At 50.8% G+C, this 24,384-nt stretch overlaps 1 protein-coding gene across 1 annotated transcript in view; it reads right to left on the reverse strand.

Moving 5' to 3' along the window:
- Positions 1 to 24,384, reverse strand: part of ncanb (neurocan b) — a 237,038-nt gene that overhangs the window by 181,105 nt on the left and 31,549 nt on the right. The window contains exons 3-4 of the mRNA XM_070861067.1: positions 17,817 to 17,991; positions 9,673 to 9,800 (exon numbers count right to left, since the gene is read on the reverse strand). Coding sequence (XP_070717168.1) covers positions 9,673 to 9,800; positions 17,817 to 17,991 — 303 coding nt within the window. The remainder of the gene's footprint in view (positions 1 to 9,672; positions 9,801 to 17,816; positions 17,992 to 24,384) is intronic.

Raw genomic sequence — 24,384 nt, forward strand, 5'->3', positions numbered from 1 at the left:
ATAGTAGTGAAAGGAGACAAGCCGCCTTACTAGGAAGAAATTGGTTGAGCTCACTGAAGCTGGATTGGAGTAAGATTTTCTGCATGGAATCGAGATTTTCATCAACGGATGAGGTTATCAAGAAGTATCCAAAGGTGTTCTGTGAATCGGGCAGTCCGATCCTCGGCTTCAAGGCGAGTGTCAGGATGCAGAAGGACGCTAGATCGGTTTACTACAAGCCACGTTCCGTACCATATGCACTCAAGGAGAAAGTTGAGCAAGAACTCAAAAGACTAGAGACTGAGAACATTATTTGTAAGATAGATCGATGTAATTGGGCTACACCCATTGTTGTTGTACCTAAGTTTGATGGTAAGGTAAGATTGTGTGGTGATTATAAAATAACCGTAAACCAGGTTCTAGAGGGTAATGTCCCCAGTACATTGCCGAATATAGAAGATTTGTTCACAACACTGACAGGTGGTCAGATCTTCTCAAAACTGGATCTTACGAATGCCTACTTCAGCTTGAACTAGATGAGGAGTCCAAGTCATGTTTGACTATAAATACTCATCTAGGCCTATATCAATTTAATAGGCTACCGTTTGGAGTGTCTTCCGCCCCTATTGCAAGGGATGATGAACCAGATTTTGCAAGATATTGAAGGGGTAATGTGTTATTTGGATGACATACTAATTTCAGCACCAAATAGGCAAATTCATAATAACATATTGAATGAAGTCCTCAAACGGCTAGTGTGCTCGTAAGTGTGAGTTATTTAAAAACTCAGTGGAGTACTTAGGGTACAGAGTAGACAAAGATGGTTTACATCTGACCATGGAAAATCTGGATGCAATCAGAAATGCACCCACTTCCAGGAATGTCACTGAACTTCGTTCATTCTTGGGTCTTTTGAACTATTATGGGAAGTTCCTACCAAATTTGGCTACAGTATTACATCCATTGAATGAACTTTTGAAAAAACAGGTCCATTGGAAGTGGTCAAAAGAATGCGATACAGCATTCAAGGAGTGTAAAAGCAAATTGGTAGAGAGCACCATGTTAGTTCACTATGACATATCTAAGGAGATTAAGCTAGCATATGATGCCTCTCCATATGGAGTTGGGGCAGTAATCGCTCATGTATTAAGTAGTGGGGAGGAGAGACCAATTGCTTTTGCTTCACGCACTCTCAGTGCCAGTGAGAGTAATTATGCGCAAATTGAAAGGGAAGCTTTGGCATTAATTTTTGGGGTCAAGAAGTTTCACAAATACTTGTATGGTCGTAAGTTTACCATCGTTACGGATCATAAGCCCCTAACAATAATCCTCCATCCAAAGTCCCCAGTTCCAACATTAGCTGCAACCCGAATGCAGAGATGGGCTTTGATTTTGTCAGCATATACATATGATATTGAATACAGATGATCAGCTGATCACAGTAATGCTGATGCAATGTCTAGATTGTCTTCCCCATCACAAGTTACACCCGATAGGGAAGAAGTGTTTTATTTTTCATACATTGATGAACTGCCAGTCACAGCTGAAGAGAATGGTAGAGCAACCAAACGTGACCCAGTGATGTCAAAGGTGTATGAGTATATTGCAAATGGATGGCCAAACCAGGTAACAGACAAATATATTCATGCATTCTTCATTCGTAGGAATGAATTATCAGTCGGTAAAGATTGTATCATGTGGGGTGCAAGAGTGGTTATACCAAATAAATTCAGGTCCAAATTATTAGGAGACCTCCATGACCAGCACCTGGGAATGTGCTTGACCAAGAATTTTACACGCAGTTATTTATGGTGTCCAGGTCTTGATAAAGATATAGAGTACATCGTGAGTCAGTGTACGACATGTCAATCGGTAAGCAAGCAACCACCACCAGTACCATTACAGCCATGGGAATGGCCTCCTAGGGTGTGGCAAAGGCTGCATATTGATTTTGCTGAGTTAGAAGAACAATAATTGTTCATTATGATTGATAGCCATTCAAAGTGGGTTGAGGTGTTTCCAATGGGGAAAATAACAACAAGTAAAACATTGGACATTTTACGAAAATTATTTTCTTCATTTGGTCTCCCTGAAGAGATTGTTTCGGATAATGGACCACAATTTCGTTCAGAAGAATTTGCACAATTCATGAGCAAAAATGGTGTGAAACAATCCATCCTGCTTTGAATGGTGCAGCAGAGCGCACTGTACAAATCGTAAAACGTGCTCTCATAAAACAAACATTAGATCCAAATCCAAGGAAACGACAGTTGTCATTGGATCATAAATTGGCTAATTTTTTGATTACATAGCAAAATACTCCTCATACAACTACTGGTAGAACACCAGCAGAGTTGTTTCTCAAACGACAGCCACGAACCAGATTCTCGTTGTTAAAGCCAAATTTGGCACAGTCCGTAGAAGAGACACAATTAAGACAAAAAGAGAATCATGATAGAGGTAGAGTAAAAGAGAGAAGTGTGAAATTAAAGCAGAAGGTGAGAGTGAAGAACCATCACCATAAATGGTTAAGGTGGTTACCAGGAAGAGTGGTGAAGATATGTGGTCCTCGCACATATTTGGTAAAGATGTTTGATAATGGACAGGTTAGGTTTGTTCATATTTGATCATATTTTACCTAGAGACATGGAAGGAGTTGAAGGTGGGAATGATTCAATTATTTCTGACTCATCAGATAGTTTTGATACACCAGTAGCAAATCCTAAATCCAATGTACTGGAAACAAATCCAGGAGAGAATCAGAATGAAAGTCTGAGTCCGAGTCAGGAAAACAAAGAGCCTGAAGTTAGAGTGAGTTCAAGTGAAAATCAAGGAAATTCCGTGGAGGAAAACGTTCCTCAAGATGAGCCTCGAATGAGTGTGAAATCGACACCAGGTTTGGAAGGTTCTGTTCGAGAGCGAAGGTATCCTCTTGGAAACAGAAAGCAAGCGGTAAAGTTAAATTTGTAAATATGGAAAAAAAATAAGTTTATATCCTGTGTTATGTATAAACATGGAAGTTATGTATGATGTTTGTTATGATGGCTTCTTCATTAAGGAGGGAGAAGTGTAATGTCTGTAAGCTTGTAATGTTTGTAGCTCCACACTGTGGATGTGGACGTATTGTGTACTACAAGTGCACAGTTAATCATTAAACAGAACCAGGCAGATTTCCAGAGGCTTCCGAGAGAGCTGCCTGCCATGTTAGACGCTGTGTGTGCTGCGCTCTGTGAATATATCACACTCACCATACATCAACACCAAACAACACTAACACTGTAGCCCACTCAACGAGTATTTCGACATTTAGTCATAATTCAACTTCGTATTAGACAGAAAGACTAGCATTTCTAGAGCGCCTTTCACAACCTCAGGCTGTCCCAAAGTCTTTTACAGCCAATTATCTACTTTTAAATTGTAGTAACTGATGCAATGTGGGAAACACGGCAAACAATTTTCGCACAGCAAGCTCCCACAAACAGCAATGTGATTATGACCAGATAATCTGTTTTTGTTATGTTGAGTGAGGCTTAAATATTGGCCCCAGGACACCGGGGATAACTCCTCTGCTTTTCTTAGCGCAGATAAGGCCTCGGTTTAACATCTCATCATTTAACTCCCTCAGTACTGCCCCTCCAACAGTGCGGCACTCCCTCAGTACTGCCCATCTGACAGTGCAGCACTCCCTCAGTATTGCCCCTCCAACAGCGCGGCACTCCCTCAGTACTGCCCCTCTGACAGTGCGGCACTCCCTCTGTACTGCCCCTCCGACAATGCGGCACTCCCTCAGTACTGCCCCTCCGACAGTGCGGCTCTCCCTCAGTACTGCGCCTCCGACAGTGTGGCGCTCCCTCAGTACTGCCCCTCCGACAGTGCGGCGCTCCCTCAGCATTGGCCCTCCGACAGTGCGGCGCTCCCTCAGTACTGCCCCTCCAACAGTGCGGCTCTCCCTCAGTACTGCCCCTCTGACAGTGCGGTGCTCCCTCAGCATTGGCCCTCCGACAGTGCAGCGCTCCCTCAGTACTGCCCCTCCGACAGTGCGGCACTCCCTCAGTACTGCCCCTCCGACAGTACGGCTCTCACTCAGTACTGCCCCTCCGACAGTGCGGTGCTCCCTCAGCATTGGCCCTCCGACAGTGCGGCGCTCCCTCAGTACTGCCCCTCCGACAGTGCTGCACTCCCTCAGTACTGCCCCTCCGACAGTGCGGCGCTCCCTCAGTACTGCCTCTCCGACAGTGCGGCACTCGGCACTCCCTCAGTACTGCCCCTCCGACAGTGCGGCGCTCCCTCAGTACTGCCCCTCCGACAGTGCGGTGCTCCCTCAGCATTGGCCCTCCGACAGTGCGGCACTCCCTCAGTACTGCCCCTCCAACAGTGCGGCACTCTCTCAGTACTGCCCCTCCAACAGTGCGGCGCTCCCTCAGTACTGCCCCTCCGACAGTGCTGCACTCCCTCAGTACTGCCCCTCCGACAGTGCGGCGCTCCCTCAGTACTGCCTCTCCGACAGTGCGGCACTCGGCACTCCCTCAGTACTGCCCCTCCGACAGTGCGGCGCTCCCTCAGTACTGCCCCTCCGACAGTGCGGTGCTCCCTCAGCATTGGCCCTCCGACAGTGCGGCACTCCCTCAGTACTGCCCCTCCAACAGTGCGGCACTCTCTCAGTACTGCCCCTCCAACAGTGCGGCACTCCCTCAGTACTGCCCCTCCGACAGTACAGCTCTCACTCAGTACCACCCCTCTGACAGTGCGCTATTCCCTCAGTATTGCCACTCCAACAGTGTGGCGCTCCCTCAGTACTGCCCCTCCGACAGTGCGGCGCTCGCTCAGTACAGCCCCTCCGACAGTGCAGCGCTCCCTCCGTACTGCCCTTCCGACAGTGCGACGCTCCCTCAGTACTGCCCCTCCGACAGTGCAGCGCTCCCTCCGTACTGCCCCTCCGACAGTGCGACGCCCCCTCAGTACTGCCCCTCTGACAGTGCGCCGCTCCCTCAGTACTGCCCCTCCGACAGTGCGGCACTACCTCAGTACTGCCCTACGACAGTGCGGCACTCCCTCAGTACTGCCCCTCCAACAGTGCGGCTCTCCCTCAGAACTGCCCCTCCGACAGTGCGGCGCTCCCTCAGTACTGCCCCTCCGACAGTGCAGCACTCCCTCAGTACTGCCCCTCCGACAGTGCGGCACTCCCTCAGTACTGCCCCTCCGACAGTGCGGCACTCCCTCAGTACTGCACTGTGAGTGAGAGCCTGGATTTTGTGTTTAAGGCTCTTGGAGTAAGACTTGAATCAATAACCTTCACAGTCAGAGGCGAGAATGTTACCCACTGAGTCACAGCCGACACTTGTAAGATTTGGCCAGGATTTGTAGTTTCAAGGCTGGAATAAAATTATCTCATGCCACAAAAGTCATTCTCAGGCAGTGCCAGCCTTGTGTAATTGGGTGCACTGAGGCACATAGCCTTCTGGCACATTTCAGATGCTTCACTGAGTCCTTGGCCCCACATTTATTATACGGTGAAGGTTGCGTCTGCTCTCTCGGGTGGATGTAACAGATCCCAGGGCACTATTTCGATGAACAGCAGTGGGTGTTATTCCTGGAGTCCTGGCCACAATTTATCTCTCAATCAACATCTCTAAAAGCAGATTATCCGGTCATTATCACATTGCTGTGTGCGGGAGCTTGCCGTGCACAAATTGGCTGCTGCGTTTCCCATATTACAACAGTTACTACCCTCCAAAAGTACTTCATTGGCTGTAAGGCATGTTGGGACATCCTGAGGTCATAAAATGTGCTATATAAATGCAAGTCTTTCTTTCTGGGCTGAATTTAAACTTATATATCAGAACAGACCTCTAATTATCGAATAGTTATGGATAAGTAACTTCATGTGCTGCATCTTAATTCATCCAGTGGGACCCTTAGACATAGACATAGACATAGAAAATAGGTGCAGGAGTAGGCCATTTGGCCCTTCTAGCCTGCACTGCCATTCAATGAGTTCATGGCTGAACATGCAACTTCAGTACCCCATTCCTGCTTTCTCGCCATACCCCTTGATCCCCCTAGTAGTAAGGACTACATCTAACTCCTTTTTGAATATATTTAGGGAATTGGCCTCAACAACTTTCTGTGGTAGAGAATTCCACAGGTTCACCACTCTCTGGGTGAAGAAGTTTCTCCTCATCTCGGTCCTAAATGGCTTACCCCTTATCCTTAGACTGTGACCCCTGGTTCTGGACTTCCCCAACATTGGGAACATTCTTCCTGCATCTAACCTATCTAAACCCATCAGAATTCTAAACGTTTCTATGAGATCCCCTCTCATTCTTCTGAACTCCAGTGAATACAAGCCCAGTTGATCCAATCTTTCTTGATATGTCAGTCCCGCCATTCCGGGAATCAGTCTGGTGAACCTTCGCTGCACTCCCTCAATAGCAAGAATATCCTTCCTCAAGTTAGGAGGCCAAAACTGTACACAATACTCCAGGTGTGGCCTCACCAAGGCCCTGTACAACTGTAGTAACACCTCCCTGCTCCTGTACTCAAATCCCCTCGCTATGAAGGCCAACATGCCATTTGCTTTCTTAACCGCCTGCTGTACCTGCATGCCAACCTTCAATGACTGATGTACCATGACACCCAGGTCTCGTTGCATCTCCCCTTTTCCTAATCTGTCACCATTCAGATAATAGTCTGTCTCTCTGTTTTTACCACCAAAGTGGATCACCTCACATTTATCCACATTATACTTCATCTGCCATGCATTTGCCCACTCACCTAACCTATCCAAGTCACTCTGCAGCCTCATAGCATCCTCCTCGCAGCTCACATTGCCACCCAACTTAGTGCCATCGCAAATTTGGAGATACTACATTTAATCCCCTCGTCTAAATCATTAATGTACAATGTAAACAGCTGGGGCCCCAGCACAGAACCTTGCGGTACCCCACTAGTCACTGCCTGCCATTCTGAAAAGTACCCATTTACTCCTACTCTTTGCTTCCTGTCTGACAACCAGTTCTCAATCCACGTCAGCACACTACGCCCAATCCCATGTGCTTTAACTTTGCACATTAATCTCTTGTGTGGGACCTTGTCGAACGCCTTCTGAAAGTCCAAATACACCACATCAACTGGTTCTCCCTTGTCCACTCTACTGGAAACATCCTCAAAAAATTCCAGAAGATTTGTCCAGCATGATTTCCCTTTCACAAATCCATGCTGACTTGGACCTATCATGTCACCTCTTTCCAAATGCGCTGCTATGACATCCTTAATAATTGATTCCATCATTTTACCCACTACCGATGTCAGGCTGACCGGTCTATAATTCCCTGTTTTCTCTCTCCCTCCTTTTTTAAAAAGTGGGGTTACATTGGCTACCCTCCACTCGATAGGAACTGAACCAAAGTCAATGGAATGTTGGAAAATGACTGTCAATGCATCCGCTATTTCCAAGGCCACCTCCTTCAGTACTCTGGGATGCAGTCCATCAGGCCCTGGGGATTTATCAGCCTTCAATCCCATCAATTTCCCCAACACAATTTCCCGACTAATAAGGATTTCCCTCAGTTCCTCCTTCTTACTAGACCCTCTGACCCCTTTTATATCCGGAAGGTTGTTTGTGCCCTCCTTAGTGAATACCGAACCAAAGTACTTGTTCAATTGGTCTGCCATTTCTTTGTTCCCTGTTATGACTACCCCTGATTCTGACTGCATGGAATCTACGTTTGTCTTTACTAATCTTTTTCTCTTTACATATGTATAGAAACTTTTTCAGTCCGTCTTAATGTTCCCTGCAAGCTTCCTCTCGTACTCTATTTTCCCTGCCCTAATCAAACCCTTTGACCTCCTCTGCTGAGTTCTAAATTTCTCCCAGTCCCCGGGTTCACTGCTATTTCTGGCCAATTTGTATGCCAATTCCTTGGCTTTAATACTATCCCTGATTTCCCTTGATAGCCACGGTTGAGCCACCTTCCCTTTTTTATTTTTACGCTAGGCAGGGATGTATAATTGTTGTAGTTCATCCATGCGGTCTCTAAATGTCTGCCATTGCCCATCCACAGTCAACCCCTTAAGTATCATTCGCCAATTTATCCTAGCCAATTCACGCCTCATGCCTTCAAAGTTACCCTTCTTTAAGTTCTGGACCATGGTCTCTGAATTAACTGTTTCATTCTCCATCCTAATATAAAATTCCACCATATTATGGTCACTCTTCCCCAAGGGGCCTCGCACAACGAGATTGCTAATTAATCCTCTCTCATTACACAACACCCAGTCTAAGATGGCCTCCCCCCTAGTTGGTTCCTCGACATATTGGTCTAGAAAACCATCCATTATGCACTCCAGGAAATCCTCCTCCACCGTATTGCTTCCAGTTTGGCTAGCCCAATCTATGTGCATATTAAAGTCACCCATGCTAACTGCTGCACCTTTATTGCATGCACGCCTAATTTCCTGTTTGATGCCCTCCCCTACATCACTACTACTGTTCACTAACCAGCAATGCTCACCTCACGCCCCCAGTCAACATTTCCCCAGCGGAGAGGAGCTTAGATACATCCTCAGCTTCACATGGCTCTCCCTCAGCCACCGTAAATACTCACTCACTCCGCCATCGTAAACACTCACTCCCTCCGCCACCCTCAGTATTCACTCCCTCCGCCACTGTAAACACTCACTCCCTCCGCCACCATAAACACTCACTCACTCCGCCACCCTCAGCATTCACTCCCTCCGCCACCATAAACACTCACTCCCTCCACCACTGTAAACACTCACTCCCTCCACCACCTCCAACACTCACTCCCTTCACCACCAGCGCACCGTGACTGCAGTGTGTACCATCTACAAGATGCACTGCAGCAACTCGCCAAGGCTTCTTCTGCAGCACCTCCCAAACCCGCGACCTCTACCGCCTAGAAGGACAAGGGCAGCAGGTGCATGGGAACACCACCACCTCCACGTTCCCCTCCCAGTCACACACCATCTTGACTTGGAAATATATCGGCCGTTCCTTCATCGTCGCTGGGTCACAATCCTGGAACTCCCTCCCGAACAGCACTGTGGGAGCACCTTCACCACACGGACTGCAGCGGTTCAAGAAGGCGGCTCACCACCACCTTCTCAAGGGGCAATTAGGGATGGGCAATTAATGCCGGCCACTGTGTGGGACACTTCACAGCAGCTGAGCACCCCAACCAGGGAAGGGAGCCCCATGCACCACACTTATGGCCCAGCAGCATTTTGCGAGCCCATCCAAAGAATGGTCAGCTTAGGCCCTGGGATTCACAAGAGGTTCAATTCGGCTTTAAAGGCCAGATCGGTGGGGTTCAGGAGCCAGACACAGGCCATAGACGGAGACTCGATTGGGCTTACAACATCTGAGCAAAGAGGTACTGGGCATTGGAAGCACAAACGACAAATGTCTTTCAGTTGTCCATGGCAACCAGCCTTCCTCCTGATGGGCACAACCCCTTCCACCTGCCCTGCCCTATCGACCCCGTAACTCAACTCAATTAGGTTTCTTGCCAACTTTGTACAGCACCTCCCCCAAATGAAGACACAGTGGCGCTGTTGAACAGAAAATGGAGGTTGCAATCTGCATAAAAGAGTCAAAATAAACTGATTTGTACTCAACCTTCAGGACCTGCTATTTCGCCCACTTTCCACAGAGCAGAAACCTCCACTTGCCTTTGAGTTCCTTGATGTAACAGTAGACATCGTATAGCTCGCCGGGGTCTCGCACTCCATAGGTTCTGATGCCAGGTTTTTCAAATTTATCCCCATAGCAGCCAGGCCTCGGTGATCTGATTGGGTATCTGCCAAACACAATTGATCAAACTTAATTTTCAACGTGATAGTCATTCCAACCGTTGAGCCTAATCATGTCCACCACTCGTGACGTTCCAGACTTTCTCGTAGGTATTTCGACTTCTGAGGGAGTTGAGAAAAGGGGAATGTATCGAGAACAGAGATTTCACCCCAATTCCCCAAAGGTATTGGGGCAGGAGATTTCCTTCCCATCACCATCTTCTTTAGTGAGCACTGGTTGGGTGCCTTCGATAGATACATGTGCTACATGTAAAGATGTCAAGGTAGCTTTGGATGAAGAAGGCCCCTTTGAATCATTCGATCTGACCCTTTTCACCCCGGTTCAACCTTTTTTTATTTATTCGTTCATGGGATGTGGGCATCGCTGGCAAGGCCGTCATTTATTGCTCATCCCTAATTGAGAAAGACCGAAAGAAGGAAAGAAAGAAGGAAAGACTTGGATTTATATAGCGCCTTTCACGACCACCGGATGTCCCAAAGCGCTTTACAGCTAACTAAATACTTATGGAGTGTAGTCACTGTTGTAATTAGAAGGTGGTGGTGAGCCGCCTTCTTGAACCGCTGCAGTCCGTGTGGTGAAGGTGCTCCCACAGTGCTGTTAGGGAGGGAGTTCCAGGATTGTGACCTAGAGACGATGAAGGAATGGCCGATATATTTCCAAGTCAAGATGGTGTGTGACTGGGAGGGGAACGTGGAGGTGGTGGTGTTCCCATGTGAGACCCTTGCTGTACACTAACCAGCAGTGCTCATCTCACGCCCCCAGTCAACCTTTCCCCAGCTGAGAGGAGCTTAGATACATCCTCAGCTTCACATGGCACCCCATCCACCACCTTCAACACTCACTCCCTCCACCACCGGCGCACCGTGGCTGCAGTGTGTACCATCTACAAGATGCACTGCAGCAACTCGCCAAGGCTTCTTCAGCAGCACCTCCCAAACCCGCGACCTCTACCGCCTAGAAGGACATGGGCAGCAGGTGCATGGGAACACCACCACCTCCACGTTCCCCTCCCAGTCACACACCATCCCGACTTGGAAATATATCGGCCGTTCCTTCATCGTCACTGGGTCACAATCCTGGAACTCCCTCCCTAACAGCACTGTGGGAGCACCTTCACCACACAGACTGCAGCGGTTCAAGAAGGCGGCTCACCACCACCTTCTCAAGGGGCAATTAGGGATGGGCAATAAATGCCGGCCTTGCCAGCGATGCCCACATACAATGAATTAATTTTTTTTAATTCACTGTTGTAATGTAGGAAACGTGACAGCCAACTTGTGCACAGCAAGCTCCCATAGACAGCAATGAGATAATGACCAGGGAATCTGTTTTTAGGTGTTGGCTGAGGGATAAATATTCTTCCTCGAAATAGTGGCCATGGGATCTTTTACATCCACCTGAGTGGGCTGACAGGGCCTCGGTTTAACGTCTCCTTCGAAACTACTTCCAGTCTCCAATCTCAACATTTACTTCAAAATAATGATAGCTGTAGAATAACTCATTACATAAAATTAATACCAGGTTTGGGATTTGAGATGTCAGATCATTTCATTACATCACGAAACCTTATAATAATCTTTTGAATACCTCTACCTCCCCCACATAAAGAGTTACTCTAACTGTGAAACCACCTCTTTTTATACTATAATAATTCTGCTGATGTCTCTTGTTTCAAAGGTGAAACATTTTATAGGGACAAGCCCTGGGAGATCATTTCTTTCCCTCTAATTTCCTCCAGTCAGAATTTCCTCTGTCGAAGGTCGTGGATTGGAGCCCACTCTAGAGACTTGAGCACAAAACTCCCGGCTGATATCCCAGTGCAGTGCTGAGGGAGGGGAATTTTAATTTGTGCCCTCTTATTAAAGGGGCACTAAAACCGACAAATTAAACAAATTCAATTTTGACGTTAATGAATCAAATTAAAATTTGGTTGCCGGGGGTGATGATGCACTCCAGTCCCTCCGGCGCCCACCTCTCGCGGAAGGCCGCGAGCGTACCGGTGGACACCGCGTGCTCCATCTCCAGGGACACCCTGGCTCGGATGTAACCACGGAAGAGAGGCAGGCAGTCAGGCTGAACGACCCCCTCGACCGCCCGCTGCCTGGACCGGCTGATGGCCCCCTTGGCCAGGCCCAGGAGCAGTCCTACGAGGAGGCCCTCGGACCGACCCGCTCCCCTCCGCACAGGGTGCCCAAAGATCAGGAGTGTGGGACTGAAGTGCAACCAGAATTTCAGGAGCAGCCCCTTTAAATAATGGAACAGGGGCTGTAACCCCACATACTCCACATAAACATGGAACACGGACTCTTCCAGACCGCAGAAAATGCAGGCGACCTGGGAGATCGTGAACCGACTTTAAAAATTATTGCGCGGGACTGCCGCGGGCAATACCCTCCAGGCCAAGTCCCCAATAAATAAGGGGAGGACTCCCGCGTAGAGTGCCCTCCATCGGGGACCCCTGCCTCCTCCGGACGGCAAGATGGTACGCCATGGCGTGTCCGGACAGCAGATGAGGATGGCAGGGTGGAGAGTGTGCAGGAGCAGCCCGTACAGAAATCCCCTCCGCGCAGAACTGAAAGGCACGGAGGGGATTTCCCGGAGGAGGCTCAAGTTGTGAGGCACCAGCTCCCGAGGGAGGTTTCGGGGCTTGGCGCCAATGAGGAATTCCATCTGGACGGGGGTCAGTTTGGATCAACAGTTCTACAACCCAGTGAGCACATTACACCCCACCACACTGGTGCTGTGACTAACAAAAGGCAAACCACCCGCTGTTCTCATCAAAATATTTTCTGGGCCGGTGCTGGGAGCTAGGCAGGTACATGAGAAAAGGACAGAGGGACGAAGTAACAAAAAGGGAGAGACTGCTAAAGAAGCAAAAAGGATGAATAGAGAGCGAGAGGAGAAAGAGCGACAGAGAGAAAGGATAAAGGGAAAGATATTGCTGTGCAGAAATTGGCTGCCACTCCCTCCTTTAACAATGCAGGAACAAGGCAGACCAGCTCGAGAGAGAGGAACCGGAGAGGTACAGCAAGTGATCAGGGAGGCAATGGAATCTTGGCCTTTATTGCAAAGGGGATGGAGTATAAAAGCAGGGAAGCCTTGCTAGTTATACAGGGTATTGGTGAGGCCACACCTGAAATACTGCGTGCAGTTTTGGTTTCCATATTTACGAAAGGATATACTTGCTTTGGAGGCAGCTCAGAGAAGGTTCACTCGGTTGATTCCGGAGATGAGGGGGTTGACTTATGAGGAAAGGTTGAGGAGGTTGGGCCTCTACTCATTGGAATTCAGAAGAATGAGAGGTGATCTTATCGAAATGTATAAGATTATGAGGTGGATGCAGAGAGGATGTTCCCACTGATGGGGGAGACTAGAACTAGGGGGCATGGTCTTAGAATAAGGGGCCGCCCATTTAAAACTGAGATGAGGAGGAATTTCTTCTCTCAGAGGGTTGTAAATCTGTGGAATTCGCTGCCCCAGAGAGCTGTGGAAGCTGGGTCATTGAATAAATTTATGACAGTAATAGATAGTTTCTTAACCGATAAGGGAATAAGGGGTTATGGGGAGCGGGCGGGGAAGTGGAGCTGAGTCCATGATCGGATCAGTCATGATCGTATTCAATGGCAGAGCAGGCTCGAGGGGCCATATGGCCGACTCCTGCTCCTATTTCTTATGTTCTTATGTTCTTACGTTCTTATGTAGATGCTTCTACGATATGTGATCGCACTAGAGAGGGTGCAGAGGAGATTTAGGAGGCTTTTGCCTGGACTGGAGAATTTTAGCTATGAGGAAAGATTAGATAGACTGGGGTTGTTTTCTTTGGAACAGAGGAGGCTGAGGGAAGATTTCATTGAGGTGTGTAAAATTATGAGGGGTCTGGATAGAGTGGATAGGAAGGACCTGTTTCCCTTAGCAGAGGGGTCAATAACCAGCGGGCACAGATTTAAAGTAATTGGGGGGAGGTTTAGAGGGGATTTGAGGGGAAATTTCTTCACCCAGAGGGTGGTGTGGGTCTGGAACTCACTGCCTGAAAGGGTGGTAGAGGCAGAAACACTCACCACTGGATGTGCACCTGAAGTGCCGTAACCTACAGGGCTACGGACCGAGAGCTGGGAAGTGGGATTAGGCCAGGTAGCACGGACACGATGGGCCGAATAGCCTCCTCCTCTGCTGTAAACGTCTGAGATTCTGTTCCACTGGCGAGGCCGGTGGATGCGAGACCCAACCAATCCGTGTCTCCAGCCGACAGGCCGAGACAGAAAGTCCAGCTGGTGATCGATTATTGTGGGTCATGTGGCGGAGATCGAGCAGAAATCAAACCACCAACACACAGAGGGATGTGACACAGAGAAAAATACAAATTGGCTTTTGACCAGAGAATTCAATCGAAATGCAGAAAAATCCAAACAATGGCCAGAAACCAGCTGCATTCCGGGTAGGCGGCCCTTGACTGATTGTATTGAGGGAAAATTACTGTCCTGTCCAATTAGTTTTATTAAATAGGAAGGTGACTAAAGTTTAGATTTTAATTGAAGTTTACAAATTGCCGTGGATCTCCAAGGCCGCTTGAAGTGTTTCTCCAGCACAGTCCCCAAAGGGAATTGGCACTCATTCCGCGACTGTATTTGTACCGGACTCTGTTTGGAGGGAGGGAGGGGGGCGGAGGGACTGGAGACTCAGCCTGGGAAGTGACGTGGCCCTGTCCACAGGCGCATTAGAAGCAGGTAAGCTCTGGCAGCTCGGTGGGTGCAATGTTGGCATCTAATGCCGCTCACTGCCCACCCATTAACTGTGCTACTAGATAGGAAGCTGGTGCCCAGCGCTGAGTTACCCTTGCTGATGCTCAGGAAGGCAGGGCAAGTATTTTACAGCTGAGCGATTTATGCCAGGACACAATGCTTGAGACACTTAACGGAAGGGTTGCTGAAGTTACAGATAGTGATTTCTTTCTGGGGAGGGAAGCGAGGGAGGGAGGGAGGTGGGTGTTTGAGACTGCACTTGGCGGAGCACGGATACCAACCTCTGCAGGCGGTCAGTCACTGCATCGTCACAACAGTAAGGGTTTGTGTGGCGCGGGAGAGTGGGACTGTCCTCCAGCGAATGCATTGTCGAGGACATATAAAACTCGTAGAGGGCTTGACAGGGTAGATGCAGGGAGGGTGTTTCCCCCGAGCTGGGGAGTCTAGAACCAGGGGTCACAGTCTCAGGATAAGGGGTCGGCCATTTAGGACTGAGATGAGGAGGAATTTCTTCACTCAGAGGGTGGTGAATCTTTGGAATTCTCTGCCCCAGAGGGCTGTGGAGGCTCAGTCTCTGAGTATATTCAAGGCTGAGATTGATAACTTTTTGGAATCTGGGGGAATTGAGGGATATGGGGATCGGGCGGGAAAGTAAGGGTCATAGGTCAGCCGTGATCCCATTGAACGGTGGAGCAGGCTCGAGGGGATACCTGACTCCTGCTCCGATCTCTTACATCCTTAAAGCCATCAAATACATCAAGCAGAGCCTACAGGAACGAGCACGGAAGCAGAGAAGACACTTAGAGAGAAAGAGCGAGATACACACACGCACTTGACATTCCCTTGACCAGGATTCTCTCAGATTCTCCAGCTCAATCTGCCCAGGGCGCGTGCTGCTCAGTTTACAAGGCATGGTTTGTAATTACACTCCAGACTATTTCATCCGAATGAGAAATTCACCACTTATTGATCAAGTGCCCTTCAGCCGGCGCTACTTAGGGCCTGGATTGAGAGTTATTTGCCAGCTCCTTCCTCCATCTCTTGCTCCCTGGGACGGATCATTTCACCAAGTATCAACTCGGTGACATGAAAAGGTAAAGAATAATCTCTGGTTGTGGAGCTGAGCAATAAACGTTTCTGTACACAGCACGTCAGGCTTGGTGGCCTTTTACTGTCAGTTACTGCGGACTAACCGTGGTGTTGCTGTGATGTGTCCCCCTGGATCAGTGGGTAGCACTCTCGCACTGGCCTTGGGGAGTTCAAGCCCCACTCCAGAGACTCGAACGTATAACTTGGGGCTGGAACCCATCAGGTTAGTTCTCCCCCACCTGTATAAAAACATCATAGGAGCAGGACTCGGCTCTACGACCCTTCGAGCCTGCTCTGCCATTCAATGGCTGATCATAGACCTCAACTCCATTATCCTGCCCGATCTCCATATCCCTCGATTCCCCAGCACGGCAAAAATCTCTCGATCTCAGCCTTAAATATACTCAACGACTGAGCCTCCACAGCCCTCTGGGGCAGAGAATTCCAAAGATTCACCACCCTCTGAGTGAAGAAGTTTCTCCTTATCTCAGTCCTAAATGGCCGACCCCTTATCCTGAGACTGTGACCCCCGGTTCTAGACTCCCCAGCCCGGGGGAAACATCCTCCCTGCATCTACAGTGAGTGTGTGTGTGTGAGTTTGAGAGAGTGTGAATGAGTGAGTGTGTGTGAAAGTGAGTGAGTGAGTGTCTGTGCGTGTGTGTCTGAGTGTGTGCGTGCGAATGCGAGTGTGAGTGTGTGTGTGTATATGAGTGTGAGTGTGAGTGTGTGTGAGTGTGTGTGTGTGTGTGTGTGTGTGTGAGTGTGTATGAGTGTGTATGAGTGTGTATGAGTGTGTCTATGTGTGTGTGTGAGTGTGAGTGTGAGTGAGCGTGTGTGTGAGTGTGAATGAGTATGTGAGTGAGTGTGTGTGTGTGTGAGTGTGTGTGAGTGTGTATGAGTGTGTCTATGTGTGTGTGTGAGTGTGAGTGAGCGTGTGTGTGAGTGTGAATGAGTATGTGAGTGAGTGTGTGTGTGTGTGAGCGTGTGTGTGAGTGTGTGTGTGAGCGTGCGAGTACGAGTGTGTGTGTGAGTGTGTGTGTGCGAGTGTGTGTGTGAGTGTGTGTGTGCGAGTGCGAGTGTGTGTGTGTGTGCGTGTGTGAGCGTGTGTGTGAGCGTGTGTGTGCGTGAGCGTGTGTGTCTATGTGTGTGTGTGAGCGCGTGTGTGTGTGAGTGTGTGTGTGTGTGTGTGTGTGAGCGTGTGTGTGTGTGTGTGAGTGTGTCTGTATATGTGAGTGAGCGTGTGTGTCTATGTGTGTGTGTGAGCGTGTGTGTGCATGTGTGTGTGTCTGTGAGTGTGTCTGAGTGTGAGAGTGCGTGTGTCTGTGAGTGTGTGAGTGTGTATGAGTGTGTTTATGTGTGTGTGTGAGTGTGTCTGTGTGTCTATGTGTGTGTGTGTGAGCATGTGTGTCTGTGTGTGTGTGTGTGTCTATGTCTGTGTGTCTGTGTTTGTGTGTGTGTGTTTGTGTGTCTATGTGTGAGTGCCTGTGTGTGTGTCTATGTGTGTCTGTCTGTGTGTCTGTGTGTGAGTGTCTATGTGTGTCTGTCTGTGTGTCTGTGTGTGAGTGTCTGTGTGTGTCTGTCTGTGTGTCTGTGTGTGAGTGTCTGTGTGTGTCTGTCTGTGTGTCTGTGTGTGAGTGTCTGTGTGTGTCTGTCTGTGTGTCTGTGTGTGAGTGTCTGTGTGTGTCTGTCTGTGTGTCTGTGTGTGAGTGTCTGTGTGTGTCTGTCTGTGTGTCTGTGTGTGAGTGTCTGTGTGTGTCTGTCTGTGTGTCTGTATGTGAGTGTCTGTGTGTGTCTGTCTGTGTGTCTGTGTGTGAGTGTCTGTGTGTGTCTGTCTGTGTGTCTGTGTGTGAGTGTCTGTGTGTGTCTGTCTGTGTGTCTGTGTGTGAGTGTCTGTGTGTGTCTGTCTGTGTGTCTGTGTGTGAGTGTCTGTGTGTGTCTGTCTGTGTGTCTGTGTGTGAGTGTCTGTGTGTGTCTGTCTGTGTGTCTGTGTGTGAGTGTCTGTGTGTGTCTGTCTGTGTGTCTGTATGTGAGTGTCTGTGTGTGTCTGTCTGTGTGTCTGTGTGTGAGTGTCTGTGTGTGTCTGTCTGTGTGTCTGTGTGTGAGTGTCTGTGTGTGTCTGTCTGTGTGTCTGTGTGTGAGTGTCTGTGTGAGTGAGTGTATTTTCCATTATTCACCTCACAGTTTGATCAGATACCCAGCCAGCGTCACAATGATTGAAGCCGTCCAGGAAGGCAGCCAGCAGGTGTTGTGGCGTGGCGATGCTCGCCGAACTCTCCCGACAGGCCCGTGCGGCAGCCTCGAAGCCCAGAGTGTACCTGTCGCTCCCGGCACGGTAATGGAAGACAGCCCCTGGAGTGGGAGAAGGGAAGGAGAAACCAAACGTTAACATGAGGCAAACAAACGGCCGGAGAGAGTAAAGAACCTGAGACTAAAACCGATCGGCACCAAACCAAAGAACCTGCACTTGTCTTTTGAAGGGGTGTGGAATGAGCCTGTGGGAGAATCTGAGGAAAGCTCCATCAGCACATGCCCTTTGATGGGTAAATACTCCAGCCGATGTAGGACTGAGCCGTACTGAGCAGTATTGCAAGGTACTCACAGCTCACAGACCATTGGGCCCACCGTCCCGTGCCGGGGTTACTGCTCCACACCAGCCCCCTCCCAGCCTCTCCGTCTCCCCCCATCACCACATCCTTCTATCCCTTTCTCCCTCATGTGTTTATCCAGCCTCCCCTGAAATGCATCTCTGCTACTGGGAAGCCTGAAGCCATTGTTTTCAGTCCCTGCCACAAACTCCATTTCCTACCCACTGACTCCATCCCTCTCCTCAGCTTCTGTCCGAGGCTGAACCAGACTGTTCGCAACCTTGGTGCCATATTTAACCCTGAAATGAGCTCCCGCCCACATATCCACAGCATAACTCAGACCGCCTATTTCCCCCTCCGTAACATCGCCCGTCTCCACCCTGCCTCAGCTCATCCGCTGCTGAAACCCTCATCCATGCCTTTGTTACCTCCACACTTGACTGTTCCAGCACACTCCTGGCCGGCCTCCCACACCCTACCCTACGTAAACTAGAGGTGATCCAACACTCGGCAGCCCGTGTCCTAACTCGCACTGAGTCCCACTCACCCATCACCCGCTGTGCGCGCTAACCTACATTGGCTTCCAGTTAAGCAACGCCTCGATTTCAAAATTCTCATCCTTGTTTTCAAATCCCTCCATGGCCCTCGCCCCTCCCTATCTCTGTAATCCCCTCCAGCCCCACAACCCCCCGAGATCTCTGCACTCCTCTAATTCTGCCCTCCTGAGCATCCCTGATTATAATCGCTCCACCATCGGTGGCCGTGCCTTCTGTTGCCTGGGCCCCAAGCTCTGGAACTCCCTCCCTAAACCTCTCCACCTCTCTACCTCTCTTTCCTCCTTCAAGATGCTCCTTAAAACCGACCTCTTTGACCTCACCTGCATTAATTTCTATTTATGTGGCTTGGTGCCAATTTTTTTTATCCCATAATGCTCCTGTGAAGCGCCCTGGGACGTTTCACTACGTTAAAGACGCTATATAAATATAAGTTGTTGTTGTTATACAGGTATTTGCTTCAAACCCCCCCATGGCAGCGAGTTCCACATTCTCACCACTCTCTGGATAACGAAGTTCCTTCCCCATTGGATTTATCAGTGACTGTCTTATATTGATGGCCCCACATGTGGAAACATCTTCTCTACGTCTACCCTATCCAACCCTTTCAGAATCTTGAAGACCTCCATTCGGCCTTTTAATCAGCTGCCTCTTTTCTAGAAACAGAAGTTGCAGACTGTTCAATCTTCCCTGGGAGTTATAACCTCTCAGTTCTGGTCTCACTTTTGTAATTCTTTGCTTGCAGCTTCTCCAGTGCCTGTGTATGATCGGGTTACGTAGAATGTACAGGCCATTCAGACCCACGGGTCCCTGCTACTGTTTATGTTCCACATGAGCCACGTCACCACCTCTCCCCACCGAACTCTTTTACAGTATGGTGACCAGAACTGGGCACAGCGCTCCAAATGTGGTCTAACCAAGGTTCCATCCCCAGTGTTAGTTAATCTCATCAGAGACTTAACTGGACCAGCCACATAAATACTGTGGCTACAAGAGCGGGTCAGAGGCTGGGTATCTGTGGTGAGTGTCTCACCTCCTGACTCCCCAAAGCCTTTCCACCATCGACAAGGCACAAGTCAGGAGTGTGATGGAACACTCCCCACTTGCCTGGATGGTGCAGCTCCAACAACACTCGAGAAGCTCGACACCATCCAGGACAAAGCAGCCGCTTGATCGGCCCCCCATCCCCCACCCTCAACACTCACTCCCTCCACCACCCTCAACACTCACTCCCTCCACCACCCTCAACACTCACTCCCTCCACCACCCTCAACACTCACTCCCTCCCCCACCTTCAACACTCACTCCCTCCACCACCCTCAACACTCACTCCCTCCACCACCTTCAACACTCACTCCCTCCACCACCCTCAACATTCACTCCCTCCACCACCCTCAACACTCACTCCCTCCCCCACCCTCAACACTCACTCCCTCCACCACCCTCAACACTCACTCCCTCCACCACCCTCAACACTCACTCCCTCCACCACCCTCAACACTCACTCCCTCCACCACCCTCAACACTCACTCCCTCCCCCACCTTCAACACTCACTCCCTCCACCACCCTCAACACTCACTCCCTCCACCACCCTCAACACTCACTCCCTCCACCACCTTCAACACTCACTCCCTCCACCACCCTCAACACTCACTCCCTCCACCACCCTCAACACTCACTCCCTCCACCACCTTCAACACTCACCCCATCCACCACCTTCAACACTCACTCCCTCCACCACCTTCAACACTCACTCCCTCCACCACCTTCAACACTCACTCCCTCCACCACCCTCAACACTCACTCCCTCCACCACCTTCAACACTCACTCCCTCCACCACCCTCAACATTCACTCCCTCCACCACCCTCAACACTCACTCCCTCCACCACCCTCAACACTCACTCCCTCCACCACCCTCAACACTCACTCCCTCCACCACCTTCAACACTCACTCCCTCCACCACCCTCAACATTCACTCCCTCCACCACCCTCAACACTCACTCCCTCCACCACCCTCAACACTCACTCCCTCCACCACCCTCAACACTCACTCCCTCCACCACCCTCAACACTCACTCCCTCCACCACCTTCAGCACTCACTCCCTCCCCCACCTTCAACGCTCACTCCCTCCACCACCCTCAACACTCACTCCCTCCCCCACCTTCAGCACTCACTCCCTCCACCCTCAACACTCACTCCCTCCACCACCTTCAACACTCACTCCCTCCACCACCGGCGCACCGTGGCTGCAGTGTGTACCATCTACAAGATGCACTGCAGCAACTCGCCAAGGCTTCTTCGGCAGCACCTCCCAAACCCGCGACCTCTACCCCCTAGAAGGACAAGGGCAGCAGGCCCATGGGAACACCACCACCTCCACGTTCCCCTCCCAGTCACACACCATCCTGACTGGGAAATATATCGGCCGTTCCTTCATCGCCGCTGGGTCACAATCCTGGAACTCCCTCCCTAACATCATCATAGACAGTCCCACAGAGTCGAGAAAGATTTGCTTCCACTCTAACAGTGAGTTGTCAGGTGACTGAACAGTCCAATACGGGAATTACAGTCTCAGGTGGGACAGACGGACGTTGAGGGAAGGGGAGGGTGGGACTGGTTTGCCGCACGCTCCTTCCGCTGCCTGCGCTTGGTTACTGCATGCTCTCGGCGATGAGACTCGAGGTGCTCAGCGCCCTCCCGGATGCTCTTCCTCCACTTAGGGCGGTCTTTGGCCAGGGACTCCCAGGTGTCAGAGAGGCTTTGAGGGTGTCCTTGTAACGTTTCCTCTGCCCACCTGGGGCTCACTTGCCGTGTAGGAGTTCTGAGTAGAGCGCTTGCTTTGGGAGTCTCGCGTCGGGCATGCGAACAATGTGGCCTGCCCAGCGGAGCTGCTCGAGTGTGGTCAGTGCTTCGATGCTGGGGATGTTGGCCTGATCAAGAACTCAAACACCTCCCTAACAGCACTGTGGGAGCACCTTCACCACACGGACTGCAGCGGTTCAAGAAGGCGGCTCACCACCACCTTCTCAAGGGGCAATTAGGGATGGGCAATAAATGCCGGCCTGGCCAGCGACGCCCACATCCCAGGAACGAATATAAACCTCAGCCATCGATGACCCCTGGGATGGGAGGGTGAGGGAGGGGAGAGAGGGAAGCATGCGATGTGCTCCATGTAAAGCAGCTGACCCGCTCCGAGAATCACATGCTGACACATTCTCTCCCAATTCCGACTATTTGGGTTAAACGTATGCAGTTTTTGGAATTACATGCCAGCTATCTCCCAGGCCCAATTAGCAAAACCTTCACAGCAAAAGCTCTGATTTAACAAGGCTTGTTTTTGTAAAGTGCCCATCAAGATGAATGATGAGAATGTTGGTCAAATAGAACACTTTCCTTTTCAGAACGAGTGACACCAAAAAACTTTGAGCCAAGCACAGTGTCAGGTCCTTTCCCAGCACACGAACCCATTAAAACCGGCATCCACGCCCCGCACAGGAACCTCATTAACCAGAGTCACATTTTAGGGGTTTGCCCCCACTTTCCCCTCATCTCACCCGGCACCCACACACCACCACTCTCGAAGTTACTGAATCTTGCTGGGATACGGTTCTCCAGCTCTCCGGTACTCCGCCCCCTCCTTCATGTGCGAGCCAGGACAGTGAGAGCTGTGCTGACTGTTCAGCCATGGGAAGCATCACAGTTGGAACTTATCCACCGGCTTCGGTTCCCCACTATGAACTGGGTTCCCCAGCCACCAACTCCATCCCTCTCTCCAGCAATTGTCTGACGCTGAACCAGACTGTTCGCAACCTTGCTGTGGTATTTGATCCCGAGTTGAGCTTCCGACCCCATGTCCACACCATCATTAATACCTCTGTATTTCTACCTCTGTAACATAGTCAAAGTCCGCCCCTGCCTCAGCTCATCTGAGACTGAAACCCTCGTCCATGCCATTGTTATCTCTAGAGTGACGATTCCAACCCACTCCTGGGCTCCCATCTTCCAGCCAACATAAACTTTAGGTCATCCAACACTGTGCTGCCCCCTGTCCTAACTCACACCCAGTCCCACTCACCCATCACCCCCTGTGCTGCCCCCTGTCCTAACTCACACCCAGTCCCGCTCACTCATCACCCCCTGTGCTCACTGCCCCGTGTCCTAACTCACACCCAGTCCCGCTCACTCATCACCCCCTGTGCTCGCTGCCCCGTGTCCGAACTCACACCGAGTCCCGCTCACTCATCACCCCCTGTGCTCACTGCCCCGTGTCCTAACTCACACCCAGTCCCGCTCACCCATCACCCCCTGTGCTCACTGCCCCGTGTCCTAACTCACACCCAGTCCCGCTCACCCATCACCCTCTGTGCTCGCTGACCCGTGTCCTAACTCACACCCAGTCCCGCTCACTCATCACACCCTCTGTGCTCGCTGACCCATGTCCTAACTCACACCCAGTCCCGCTCACTCATCACCCCCTGTGCTCACTGCCCCGTGTCCTAACTCACACCCAGTCTCGCTCACTCATCACCCCCTGTGCTCGCTGCCCCGTGTCCTAACTCACACCGAGTCCCGCTCACCCATCACCCCCTGTGCTCACTGCCCCGTGTCCTAACTCACACCCAGTCCCGCTCACCCATCACCCCCTGTGCTCACTGCCCCGTGTCCTAACTCACACCCAGTCCCGCTCACCCATCACCCCCTGTGCTCGCTGACCCGTGTCCTAACTCACACCCAGTCCCGCTCACTCATCACCCCCTGTGCTCACTGCCTCGTGTCCTAACTCACACCGAGTCCCACTCACCCATCACCCCCTGTGCTCACTGCCCCGTGTCCTAACTCACACCGAGTCCCACTCACCCATCACCCCCTGTGCTGCCCCCTGTCCTAACTCACACCCAGTCCCACTCACTCATCACCCCCTGTGCTCACTGACCCCGTGTCCTAACTCACACCCAGTCCCGCTCACTCATCACCCCCTGTGCTCGCTGACCCGTGTCCAAACTCACACCCAGTCCCGCTCACCCATCACCCCCTGTGCTCACTGCCCCGTGTCCTAACTCACACCCAGTCCCACTCACCCATCACCCCCTGTGCTCACTGCCCCGTGTCCTAACTCACACCCAGTCCCACTCACCCATCACCCCCTGTGCTCACTGCCCCGTGTCCTAACTCACACCGAGTCCCACTCACCCATCACCCCCTGTGCTCGCTGCCCCGTGTCCTAACTCACACCCAGTCCCGCTCACCCATCACCCCCTGTGCTCGCTGCCCCGTGTCCTAACTCGCACCCAGTCCCGCTCACTCATCACCCCCTGTGCCCCGTGTCCTAACTCGCACCCAGTCCCGCTCACTCATCACCCCCTGTGCCCCGTGTCCTAACTCGCACCCGGTCCCGCTCACTCATCACCCCCTGTGCTCGCTGCCCCCTGTCCTAACTCACACCCAGTCCCGCTCACTCATCACCCCCTGTGCTCACTGCCCCGTGTCCTAACTCACACCCAGTCCCACTCACCCATCACCCCCTGTGCTCACTGCCCCGTGTCCTAACTCACACCCAGTCCCGCTCACCCATCACCCCCTGTGCTCGCTGCCCCGTG

The sequence above is a fragment of the Pristiophorus japonicus genome, chromosome 18, assembly GCF_044704955.1.
Source record: "Pristiophorus japonicus isolate sPriJap1 chromosome 18, sPriJap1.hap1, whole genome shotgun sequence".
Taxonomy (NCBI): Eukaryota; Metazoa; Chordata; class Chondrichthyes; family Pristiophoridae; genus Pristiophorus; species Pristiophorus japonicus.